Source organism: Manacus vitellinus, unplaced genomic scaffold (genome assembly GCF_001715985.3).
Source record: "Manacus vitellinus isolate BGI_N305 unplaced genomic scaffold, ASM171598v3 scaffold_2_pilon, whole genome shotgun sequence".
NCBI classification, from domain to species: Eukaryota; Metazoa; Chordata; class Aves; order Passeriformes; family Pipridae; genus Manacus; species Manacus vitellinus.
This window is the reverse complement of record NW_021940208.1, coordinates 30,090,163-30,102,784: the sequence shown is the minus strand read 5'-3', so window position 1 is coordinate 30,102,784 and position 12,622 is coordinate 30,090,163. Positions and strand designations below refer to the sequence as shown.

General features: G+C 42.9%; 1 protein-coding gene across 1 annotated transcript in view; it reads left to right on the top strand.

Annotated features, from left to right (window-relative positions):
* Nucleotides 1-6,569, top strand: part of LCP1 (lymphocyte cytosolic protein 1) — a 30,802-nt gene extending 24,233 nt beyond the window's left edge. Inside the window, exons 13-16 of the mRNA XM_018071447.2 lie at nt 254-387; nt 1,378-1,501; nt 3,570-3,694; nt 5,106-6,569. Of these exons, the coding sequence (XP_017926936.1) occupies nt 254-387; nt 1,378-1,501; nt 3,570-3,694; nt 5,106-5,238 (516 nt within the window). The 3' untranslated portion in view covers nt 5,239-6,569. The remainder of the gene's footprint in view (nt 1-253; nt 388-1,377; nt 1,502-3,569; nt 3,695-5,105) is intronic.
* Nucleotides 6,570-12,622: the final 6,053 nt, after the last annotated feature.

Genomic DNA, 12,622 nt, shown 5'->3' with positions numbered 1-12,622 from the left:
GATAGTCTACTTTTCAGGCCCTGGTGACAAAGAATAACATTTCTGTCAACATTAACTGTTTACCATGGTATTTTTGGGGTGGAACTGCCTGCTAGTAGTCAAGCAGCCATATTATCACAGAGCCCCAAAGTTTCTGTTTGCCCAGGAAGATCTAGGCTGAGTGATCCAAGGAATTTAAAGTAACAGTATCTTGTCTTCTTTTTTTTTTTTCCCTATGTTTTTGAACCACACCAATTGACTGTGCCATCAACAGCTTGAAAACTGCAACTATGCAGTGGAACTGGGAAAGAATCAAGCCAAATTTTCCCTCGTTGGCATTGCTGGGCAAGATCTCAATGAAGGAAACCGTACACTCACCCTGGCCTTGATCTGGCAGTTGATGAGAAGGTATGTCAGTCAGCCACAAACTTCAGAGCATTTTGGTATACTCAGTTTGCATTGTAATAGTTTCCTGATGCTATCTCTGAGAAGGCTCAACAGGCTACATCTTTCTCACTCCTCTGTTTGCACTTAAATACAAAGGCAGAATTCCTAGCTAGGATTGCATCCTAGTTAGGGATACGATCAGAAAGCACGTCTTGTGGGTAAGGCCATTACAGTCAGCACATGCAGAAGATTATTATTGTCACTACCTGTATAACATAAATAAATGTTCATTGCATGGAAGAGAGGAAAAGAAGTTGAAAGGTCTCAATATCAGGGAATGGGGAGAATGTACTGGAGACAAGGAAATGATGCAGAAGTTGTGTAACCTGCTGTCTGAAGTGGGTACAACTCAGTAGCTCTCCCCACTTTAACGGAAATCTCTGTGTGTGTACGTTTGTGTGTTTAAGAGCTCTGTAACTGCTGTAAAGAGACCCAGTTAGGAACTGAATACAGACTAAATTCAGACTATAGAGAAAGGTACAGGTTTATCAGGCAGGTACTTAAGCTAGAAATGTTGTGATTATTTACCATCAAATTCGGATGTCTTTCCAAGGTGTATGCTCACATATAAGAAAAATATTCCAGGCTTATTTTTATGCAGAAGGTGAGCAGAATGATTCCCTTTTGTTCCTGAAGTCAGTGATTATTTTTTAAGCACCATGAGAATGAGTCACTTACACTGAGATCCATTAAGAGGGACCTTCTAGGAATTTTGAGTATCAAAAACTTTTAACACTTCCAAAACTGTGATTAAGGAATTGGGGATGAATTAGATTTATTAGATTAATTACTGTGTTATAATATAAATCATATGCACGGCGAGTGTGTGGGAGGCAGAGGAATATCAGGTCAAAGAGGACTTTTGGGGTGATCCCAGTCGATCTGCACACATACAGGACAGTTCTGAGGTTACAGCAAACTTTGAGAAAAGATCCTGGCTTCCCTTTTAAGGTACACCCTGAATATCCTTGAAGACATTGGTGGCGGAGAAAAGGTCAATGATGAAATCATTGTCAGCTGGGTCAATGAAACACTGACCGCAGCTGGGAAGGATTCAACCATCTCCAGTTTCAAGGTACAGTTTTTTGTTAGAAGTCTCTGCTTAGGAAACTCTTATTCAGTGTGTTTGTGTGTATGTTATATACATTGCCTGTATATACATGTATGTGTACATATACTTGCACACTCTACCTTATGATATAACTAACTACATAGTTCGAGTATTCCCTTTTAAAAGCATGTTCAAATATACAGATTTTATCCAAGAGGCTTTAATGTGAAAAGGTAATAAAAATATGATATGAACATAACAGAAAACACCTTGAATTCCAGTTTGACATGGGACATCAAAGTATGAAGCCAGGAATGCTGACTGGAATTAAGCAAGAACTGCTGTGCTGTTGATTATAATTTAAAGGCAATTACAAATAACAGTGTTAAAATGAACAATAGCAATACATTTATAATCTGGTACTACTATTCAGGGGTACCTTACCCTACTTTGCAAGGTACCATACAAACACAGAGATGGACCAATTCTAGAGAGCTCCCAATTCTGCTAACAAATCTATGATGCTTCCCAAGCTAGGGGACACTCAGTGGATATAAATCAGCAGTTTGCACCAGGCGAGAACAGATCTATGAAACTTCATGTAAAGAGTTCAGAAATTACCCAGCTGTCCCCCCTTGCACCTCCCATCAGTAGATGTGTATCAATGTCCTCTCCCCGTAGGAAGCAAATTCACTAGCCTCGCACTTCATCTTTTGATTTAATGACACTGTATGCTGTGACAGGGTGACCTGGTTAATGGATGAGGGGAGGGCTGTGGATGTTGTCTACATGGGCTTTGGTAAAGCCTTTGACACAGTTTTCCACAGCATTCTCCTGGAGAAACTGGCTGCTTATGGCATGGATGTTCCCTGGGTAAAAACCTGTCTGGATGGCCGGGTCCAGAGAGTGGTGGTGAATGGAGTTACATCCAGCTGGTGGCTGCTCACTAGAGGGGTTCCCCAAGGCTCACTATTGAGGCTGATCCTGTTTAACATATTTATTGAAGGTCTGGGCAGGGGGATCAAGTGCATCCTCAGTTAGTTTTTAGAGGACACCAAGTTGGGTGGGAGTGAGCATCTGCTGAAGGGGAGGAAGGCTCTGTGGAGGGACCTGGACAGGCTGAATCGATGGACCAAGGCCAATTGTATGAGGTTTAACAAGACCAAGTGCTGAGTCCTGAAGTTTGGCCACAATAACCCCATACAGGACTACAGGCTGGGGGAAGAGTGGCTGGAAAGCCGCCCAGTGGAAAAGGACCTGGTCAACAGCCATGAGCCAGCAGCGTGCCCAGGTTGCCAAGAAGGCCAATGGCACACTGGCCTGTATCAGGAAAAATGTGGCCATCAGGGTCAGGGAAGTGATTGTCCCTCTGTACTTGGCCACACTTCGAATTCTATGTTCAGTTTTGGGCCCCTCACTACAAGACAGACATTGAGGTGCTGGAGTGTGTCCAGAGAAGGGCAACAAAGCTGGGGATGGGTCTGGAGCACAAGAGAGGCTTATGAGCAGGGGCTGGAAGAGCTGGGGAGTGTTTAGCTTGGGGAAAAGGAAGGTGAGGGGAGACATTATTGATCTCTACAACTACCTGAAAGGAGGTTGTAGTCAGGTGGGGGTCTCTTCTTCCAGGTTATGAGTGACAGGATGAGAAGAAATGGTCTCAAGTTTGGAAATGGCCAGGGGAGGTTTAGATTGGATGGCCGGGGAAATTTCTTCCCTGAAAGGGTTGTGCAGGCTTAGAACAGGCTGCCCAGGGAAGTGGTTGAATCACCATCCTTAGAGGATTTAAAAGACATACAGACGTGTTGCTTAGGGACATGATTTAGTGGTGGATTTGGAAGTGCTAGGTTAAGGGTGGACTTGATGATCTTAAAAGTCTTTTCCAACCTAAACAATTCTATGATGTCTCATTCATTGGGTAAAAAACGATCCTTGAAAAAGTTTCTAGTCTGCCTTAGATAAAAAATCATTCTAAGCAGTCCTTTGTGAAGATCTAAATGGTATTTCACTGAACTGTCCATTGTTCTTGAGTCTAGACTCTGTGGAAGATTTGTCATCCACTTCTTGCATCTAATTTTATTTTTCATGTATGCAGGATAGCAAAATCAGCACCAGCATGCCAGTCCTGGATCTCATTGATGCCATTCAACCAGGATCGATCAAGTATGACCTCTTGAAAACAGAGGACCTGAATGATGAGGAGAAACTAAATAATGCTAAGTACGTTTGTGCCAAGTGACACTTAACATGAGTTACCTGCCCAGGCTTGCCTAACTCTGTCTTTGAAAACTGCTCTTCTGTCATTCCCATCTGGCACAACTTCAATTGAGAGATACCACAAGAGTTAGAAGCATGAAGGCTAGGAATTAGGTAGTAAAAAGACTATCAATGGAAATGAAATGTGTAATGTAGTTCCTGCTTTATAAATCCCTTGAAGGAATTAAAGTCACTTGGCTTCACAGGCTTCTATTTTCTCATATTAAATTTAAAATTCTTTCAGAGATCAGGGAACAATGCCAACAATCGTGAGCCATGGAAAACAGTGATTAGAGGTCATGATAGCTCTTTAGGCACATACAGGTGGAATAAAGGCATATTTAAGAGAGAAGGGGGAGGACAGGATTCATGCCTGAAAAACCGATTCTGTGGATGCAGATATTGATTTTTTTTCCCCTGAATGCAAATGATTTCCTAGCAGAGAGTCAATTCTAGGGGCATCTCCCTTTCCTTTCAGAGTTACACAGATCACCTCCTGGTCTGATCATCAGTTTAACTTCTCTTTTTCTATGTGGTAACTACAAAAGAGAAAAACATGACTGTAAGGCAATCAGAGCTGCCATCATTTTTTGGAAGACTTTTCCCACTCTTGTTTTTCCCTTCCATTTCCTACCATCTGTTCTCTTTCTTTCCTTGTAATACTATGTGTGCTTTTCTCTGTTCTTATTCATTCTTCTGCTGCTCTTTTCCTTATTTCTCACTCCCATCCCCCTCACCCTCCAAATGTTTCTCTGCATTATGGGGAGAATTTCACAAATGTATGTGCTTTGAAGTAGGAAGAACCTAGGATTTTCTAGCTTTTTAAATGAAAAACAGAAGAGACAAACCCACTGGAGAACAGACAGTACCTGTGCATCAGTGCACTCTGAGCAGGGAGACGGAAATGTCAACTTGCACATTCTGGGTATGACTGAAATAGAAGTCCCTGAATGTTGATTTCCAACAACACTGATCTCCACTGACATCAGCCTTCTGCTTCCATCCTTGCAAGCTTGTTTATGCACAGACTGAGACTCAGGGATTGAGGGGGAGCAAGACCAGAATGGCTGGTTATGAGGATAATCTTTCAGGGGAAGGGAGACTAAATGTTTCATATCAGAGTTTGATCTACAGTCTCCCATCCTGTGGGTAATCAGTGCTCTTACCATCAGGAAATACACTCTACCTTTTACTAGAAATGTAGTTCTTTATGAGCCTGTCTCATACATTCCTGTAGAAAAGTTTAACTTTGGTGAATCAGTAAAACCCACTCTGGTATTGATCATGTAAAACACTTAACAGAGGGAAAATTAATGCTACTGCACTAATTTATGTCTTTGTTTTTTCCTTTTTTTTTTTCACCCCTGAAATGCAGATATGCCATCTCTATGGCAAGAAAAATTGGAGCAAGAGTCTATGCCCTTCCAGAAGACTTGGTTGAAGTAAAACCCAAAATGGTCATGACAGTCTTTGCTTGCCTTATGGGAAAAGGCATGAAGAAAGTTTAAAGCACAAAAGACTTTTACTGGTGCCTGTTATTCATCCTTTAGATTCCCTCAAACTGGATGCTCTTCTCTGTATCAAAGAAATTGCAGGGTGCTCATGCTTTTAAGGCATGAATGTTACACATCGTTCCAGATTATACAGAAGTTGTGTATTCACGTGTATCCAGGAAATATTTTGATTTGAACAGTAATATGTGCTTGATTTCTTTGCCTTATTTTCCACTTTGCTAGATATAACCATTTCATATTCCTGAATAAGCTTTCAATACTTTCAGTTTTATTAATGGATACCAGGGTTTTCTGTCAGAGGTCACCTGGAGATCTTTGTCTTGGGAGGTACAGACAGCTTTTAGGACTATGAAATGTTATATGCTGCTTCTGCCTGAAAATATTGTCATGCTTTTCATAGCATTTCTGCCATACTTACCTTCCGTTTGCACCTGGGATAACTCAAGGGGTTTCCCCAAGCCAATTCAAATATTAGTGACTATATTTTTGAATAGTAGGATCCTCTTAGGAAATTCTTTTGTAAAGAGAGAAGTATTTGGTGTCTGCAACGTGTTGCTGCTACGTGAACTGAGCAGTACTTTTCCCTGCAAGTTATGCCTCTGCTGTCAGTGGCATTACTCACAGATTACATTACTGCTCATGGAAAAAAACATACTGAAGCCTGGACCTCCAAACTCTGGAACCTTTGCAAGAAACATTCTCCAAAGGATAATTCATTTTTATGTCATAACATACTTAAAACAGAAACAGATTGCAAAGTATGGTAGAAATGAAAACCATGATAAAGAAACTAAGGGAATGTACTCAGTTGGTAGCAATACTGTAAGAAGTGAACCAAAGGAATGCAGAATGATATATTTATGTAGCCAATAAAAATTAAACTCTGTTAACTTCACAGACTTGCACTCAAAGGGCTGCGGCTCTGATTCAGGAGAGCATTTAAATCTGCGCTTGCATATGAAACAAATACTAAAATGCTTCCCTGAACCCAGGCTGGGATCCTCAATGGGGCTAAATCAGCTTAGCTTTGTGGCTAACAAAGCACTGTCAACTTGTCTCAGATGAGGACCTAGCCGTGTCTATAGATAGTCAGCGGGATATTTGCACTGAATCTCTTCCTTGGCATGAGACATTTACTGTTCTGGCCTCTATGTGGATTTTACTGTGGTGAAATGCAGAAGGAGGGAACTTTGCCTTAATGCAATCCCGTTGACACAGTCTCAGCTCTCTCCCTATCCCCCTCCCTCTCCTCCAACCCTTCAGAATTGCCTTAATAAAAAACCAATATTCAGTGATGTGAGAAGTCTCTCCAAATAAAATGTTCTTTAAAGCCAAATGTGTAGTCTTTGCTTTAAGTAGTGCATGTGCTAATTGGGAAGTGTGTATCATATAGCTGAAACAGGGAGAGATTTAAAAATAATCTGTGGGCTCGCTAAGGATATGTCTTCTGTATTATGTATTGTTATCAAAACCACAGATTGCACAGAGTGGGAAAAATTATTTCCTAGGCTATTTCTGAACATGCCACTCTGAGACACTGCCAAAGGTGGGATATTGTGCTGGCTGGACCTGCAGTATGCTTTTCCCCATTTGGCACCATCTCCATCATCCTCTTCCTTTGCTCATGTACCGATAAACTTCTTTAAGCATTCTGCAATGCAAATATGTTGCTTTGTTTCTGCAGTAATGGCCAGATCCTGTTCCTGATCAGATCTGACTGCCCTGTTCCTCTTATGAGCCCACGTATTTAATACAGGGTAGGAAAGGTACAGTATCCTAAGACCATCCTGTCCAGTCACAATATAAAGGAGGAGAACATCTTAAGTATTATACGATGGAGATATCACCCCAGCTTACTGCCCAGAGAGAGGGAGTTATCTATGGCCCCTACGCCACTCCTCCTGTTTTCAGAGATAGGACCTGCTGTTGCTAGAGAAGAGGGGTGGCACTGAAAAAGCAGCTGTTCTCCTCTTATGATTGACTAGGGAGCCCTGCAGAGGAGCACCAGAGAAAGGAAAGTGTAAGCAGAACCTGTGACTGCAGCAATTCTCTTGGGTGGGATGACCATGTGTTTCATGTGTGTTGCATACATGTGTGTATGTTTGCAAATTGAAGAGGCTGTTTTGGCTTGATAGGTGGTATAGATCTGAAAGGACCAGGTAATCTTGCCTGAAGACAGCCCTGCTCTGCATTCCCCAGTCAGGGAGATGGTCTCACCCCAGACTCAGGGGCAGTCATGAAAGATGAAGCAGTTGACAGATGGGAAACAACAGCAGTGCCAGGGTGAGAGGGGTGGCTTTTCTGTTGATCTCAAATGAATGGAGTCACTTGCTATACTCAGAGAGTAGAAGGGATTTTTAGGCATTTTCCACACCAGCCCTTAGCAACTGCGGTTTTGCATAGGGGTAGGATTTTTAGAGGAGCCTGCTGAGAGAGGCAGAGAAAGGAGGCTTTCACACATTGTGCATTTCCACTAGGCAAGACCATAGAATCATAGAATCAGCTGGGTTGGAAAGGACCTCTGAGATCATCAAGTCCAACCCTTGATCCAACACTGCCATGGTTACTAGACCACGGCACTAAGTGCCACATCCAGTCTCATCTTAAAAACCTCCAGGACGAAGAATCCACCACTTCCCTGGGCAGCCCATTCCAATGCCTGTTTACCCTCTCTGTGAAGAATTTCTTCCTAATATCCAACCTAAACTTCCCCTGGCAGAGCTTAAGACCTAAGACTCTGTAGGACTGCAGGGGCCCTGGAGATTGAAAGCTGACTCTAGCTCAGTCTCTGGAGAGGGGCCAGGTGATGTACACTCTTATTTGAAGAATGTTTTGTGAAAGAGGCTGGTTTTCCTCCTCCTTAGTATCCTAGCACTGGAGCCGGGCACCTGCCACAGAGCTCTCCCCTTATCTAGTCCCCTGCCTCCAGGCTGCTTTTGGGAGCACTATCTTTGAGCTCCAACGTGCAGCTCTGCAGCAGCGCTGAGAGCCCCGGCACAAGCCCTGGCCCAGTGCAGCAGGGAGAGCTAACCACGAGATGGCACTCACTCTATATGGAGTTCTAGAAACTGGCATGCATGAGCTCTGACAATGGGCTCCTCTGAGAATAGAGAAAAAATTGGATACTTAACCTAGGCAAAACGCCAGCACCTGTCAGTGTGCAAAAGGGAGTAAGTGCTGTTGGCAGGGATACTATAGTAAATGCCTTGCCATTTCTTCATCCCTATCCCTGGAATCTCTCTTGAAAAATGGATCTGTCATGACCCCAAGGGTATGGGGCTGCATTCTGGTACAGGAGTGTAAATATTCTCACTTTTCAGTGCATCCCTATTAAATTGGGTATTCTTGTTTATTTGATGGATTTGAGGTTTTGCTTTTGTGAAGCAGTAACATCAGCCAGTAACAAAGCTCCCAGCAGATGCTGAAGGGGTTAAGCCTAAGACAAGCATCACCAAAAAAACCCACCAGGACTTTTTTTCTGTTGCTTTTCTCCAACTTTCTCCATCACTCTTAGAGAAAGCAGCTGCCTTTGGGATTCATTCCCAAATCAAGCTGGCTTTGTAAGCACTTCCATTATTGATCTTCACTGCACAATTAATCATAATTTTCAATGCTTCAAAAAGGCTTAGACATTCATAGAAATAAAAATAAAGCATCAGCAGTTAGACTAAAAAACATGAGGGCAATCAATCCACATGCTTCAGGGTACAGTCTGATCACCAGATGGACTCAGAAGGAAATATCCCCCCATAGTGTAGTAAAGTATAATTAGGTGCATGATGAGGATTTTACACCTTCTTGTAAATCATCTATCCTAGCTAGAAATCATCTGTTCTGGCCTTGGGAAGGGGTCAGCAAGCAGTATGGCTGGCTGCTGTGTGCTCTTGTACAGGTAAAGATATGTTTCTACTTCCTCCAGAGTTGGAACTGAACTAAAAGCCCAACCTGACACTCATCCTTCTAAGTGCAGCTTAATTCTGTTGCAAGCCTAATCACAAACTTCAGGTCCTGGTGTTCATTGCTGCTTAACTGACCAGCAGCTTTGATCTGGCTTCTGTTTGGAAAATAGGACCCAGTCTCTGGCAGACGGCTGCAAAAAGTACATGAGCAGCACTGGTCCTACAGCAACTATTCAGCTACTGCTACTTTCAGCTCGATGGAGAAATGGATACTTGTGCCTCTGATCTTGAAAACCCATGTGTTGAGTTGCTAACATGACTCTCCAGCTCTCTATCTTCTGCTACTTCTGGCATCCTCCTCCACCATCTGAAGAACAGTCTTGACAAGAATTTGGGAGCATTTTTCTTCAGGCTGCTCAGCCACATAAGTCCAGTTCTTTTCAGGCAAGTGGATAGGGCAAGCAGCAGAGATTAGCACCACTGCTGAATGCCCGGCTCTCATTGCATGCTGTGTTGAGCAACACTGGAGCTAAAACTTATCCACAAACCTAAGAAGCAGTTCATTAAGTAGGATACGAAACAGAGGAGCTCTGTTTTCTTCCTAATATCCAGGTGACATCTGTGGACTTTGTACAGCTTAGTGTGAGAAAACTCTGAATTAGGACCAGCATCACTTAAAAAATGTTCTCATTTTGTTTATAATTTTTGTTAGTCAGCACTCAGTGTCAGTTCTCTTCTGCCATCAGGAAAACTGTGCCATTCTCCTGACAATTCATTTGCTGCTCTGAAAGTAACACACAGCTTTTAGTTTTCACTGAGTAAAATGACTATATTTTTTTAAGCACTGTATTCATTGAACCTTATTTACTTTTTGTGCCCTTATAACATTTTAAAGGCAACAGTGCTTCACAGGAAACCTAATTTGTTCCGAGGATGCAAACTACTATTACTGATTCATGATAAATTGTCCAAAGCTGAGAAAGGTCAGAATTCACACAGACCATGTGTTCAAAGGTAATGCTATGTCTTAAATTTGTGAAAAGAGCAGAAATCTACATAACCAGTCATGCATAGGTACACTCAACTCCTTCAGGACAGGCACTCATTTACTGCACTTGTTAAGGATATAAAGGATTACAGCAATGAAAATCTGTAAATGCACAAAGCATGGAGAGAAACCCCACACATCCACTCGGGAAATCTCCTAGCAGGCGAGTGACAAGCATGGTGCTGCTTTGATTCCAGTAGGCAGAAAAGCAGTGTCCCGTTGCCAAGCACCTTTGGCAGCCTATGAAGTTGTCCTGGTTCTTCACTGGAGTTAAGCAAACAGACACCTCAGAGCATGTGTTGGTCTGTCACTAAGGTGGGGACGTATCTTCTGGCCAGCCCCTCAGCAATGTGCCCTCCCTTGATTTTGCAGCCCTGGAGCAGAACACCCTGCATGTCTGAGAGGTAGTGGATAAACCTTAGGAGCATCAACCTCTACATGCCTTCTCCTCAAGACCTGTGTTTGCTTGCATGTTAGTGAAACTGTCCTGTGGTTAAGTAACGTGACAGTGAAAGGCTCAATCAGCCACAGCAGTGAAAAGTAATAGAGATCTCTGAGGAGGGACGCAGGTCCTGCCGTACCTCCACTGCTTGCTGTGTTGTCAAATCACATTTGACATAAGGGAAATGTGGCCTCAGTGTCCCATAATGCTTCTAAAACCCACATGGGGTAATGCTGCCCATGTCGTGATCAGACCTTGCAAAATATCTCTAGTAACTTCCCAACTTTGCTGTTGGAGCCAGATTCTAGAAATATAGGTTCTGCTAATTTTAGAGGTTGTGAACTGTACTAACGGGACCTGGACTGTCAAAATGCCTCCTTGGCTTGTCAAGCTTTAGAACATGTGGAAACAACCTACTAATACAGGTTCAGCCACTGCCTGCCAGCACTCACTCAGGGACAAGAAATCTGTTTCCTCCCAGGTTAACCCATAATTTTCTAGCACACGTAGCATGTGATTTTTATATTTGAGAATAACGTGAGGGAGAAATGCCAGAACCATAGAAATTCAGACATAGTCCAGATTTTCCCCTCCTGGTGGTTTCATAGGCTGCAAAATTGTTTCCTGAATGAAATGACAGAGGTTGGTGACATTGGCCATATATGTAAATGATCACACTGTCCTACAGAGATTAATTGGTTCATGAATAAAGATGAGGAGCCGAGGTGTGCAGGGACAAATCATTTATCAATTATATGCCTTGGAAGACTGAAAGATGATGCAGCCTTAACGGCTGAATGGGTTTGAAAGGGGGACTTGTAAATTGAGTTCTAATTCTGTTCTGCTGCATTCATAATAAAGAGCTGTTACACTAATTGCATCTTTGTGTGGTTCATGAGCAACAGCACTCAGCTGCCTCACACAGTAAGCAACAGAGATCAGAGTTTAGTTAGACTTTAGTCATCTTATGCTTTATGTGGGAGGGATGCTAACTGGTTACCTTTGGCCTCATCAGTAATGATAACACACAAAAAAAGGCAAGGGACTATAAATGGTTTTCAGATTATTTTGCTTTTGAATCTGAATTTAAAGAAGCAAGAAGGACAGCACAGACTCACTTGGCTTCTGTGTTCTGCTTCAGTCCCATGGATGCATCAGCATGATTACCCATCCCTGAAAGGACTCCCTGATCAGCTGGAAACAAGAGGATTCTGGAGGATCAAAACAATAACAGACCATTCTAATCCCAAACAAGGAAAAGGATCTGAGGGATGTGACTGCTGATAACAGCTGACCTCCCCTCCTTCTACCCCTTCTGTATGCTTGTTAACAGGTTTACTATGACAAAGAGACAGCAGCAACCTAGCATGTGCTTTAGCACACGCTGAAATACAGACTCAGATCTGAAAATCTTGATGCAGGATGAGACTTGTTATTTAAAATCTTGCTGCTGGAAACTGTGCAAGCCCCAGGATCAAAGAAGATAGCCACATTTAGGTCCTGGTTGAGTTTAAAGGAAATCCTGTGATGCTTAGTTGCTGAAAACCAAAGGTGCCACTAACGGGAATCACTGAGATTACTCAATGGCAGTGCTCCAACTGCTTGAGACCATCTGGCTGCAGCAGTTCAAGAAGTTTCTGCTTTATATGTTTCACATGACAGCTTTCTGGGCTCTGGTGCTCTTTCGCCAGAAAGAGCAGCTGCAGGAGCCCAGAATGACAGCCAGGCACAGCCCAGCATCTCAGCATATGCTGATGCGGAGGGTGCTTGAGCAATGATAGATATCCTGGCTTAGCAGGGACACAGGTGCCTGGCCTTCTGCTGCCACCTTTTTGAGCACTGACATCTTAAGCCACCACAAAAAGATGTGCCAGAGCCTGGTCTGGTATGCTGTGTCCAGGGGACACTGGTGTTACATGTGAATGTGCAGAGGGAGAGGAGAGACAGCATTCAACCAAAAGAGTGAAAAAATCTCTTTAGAATTGCTTT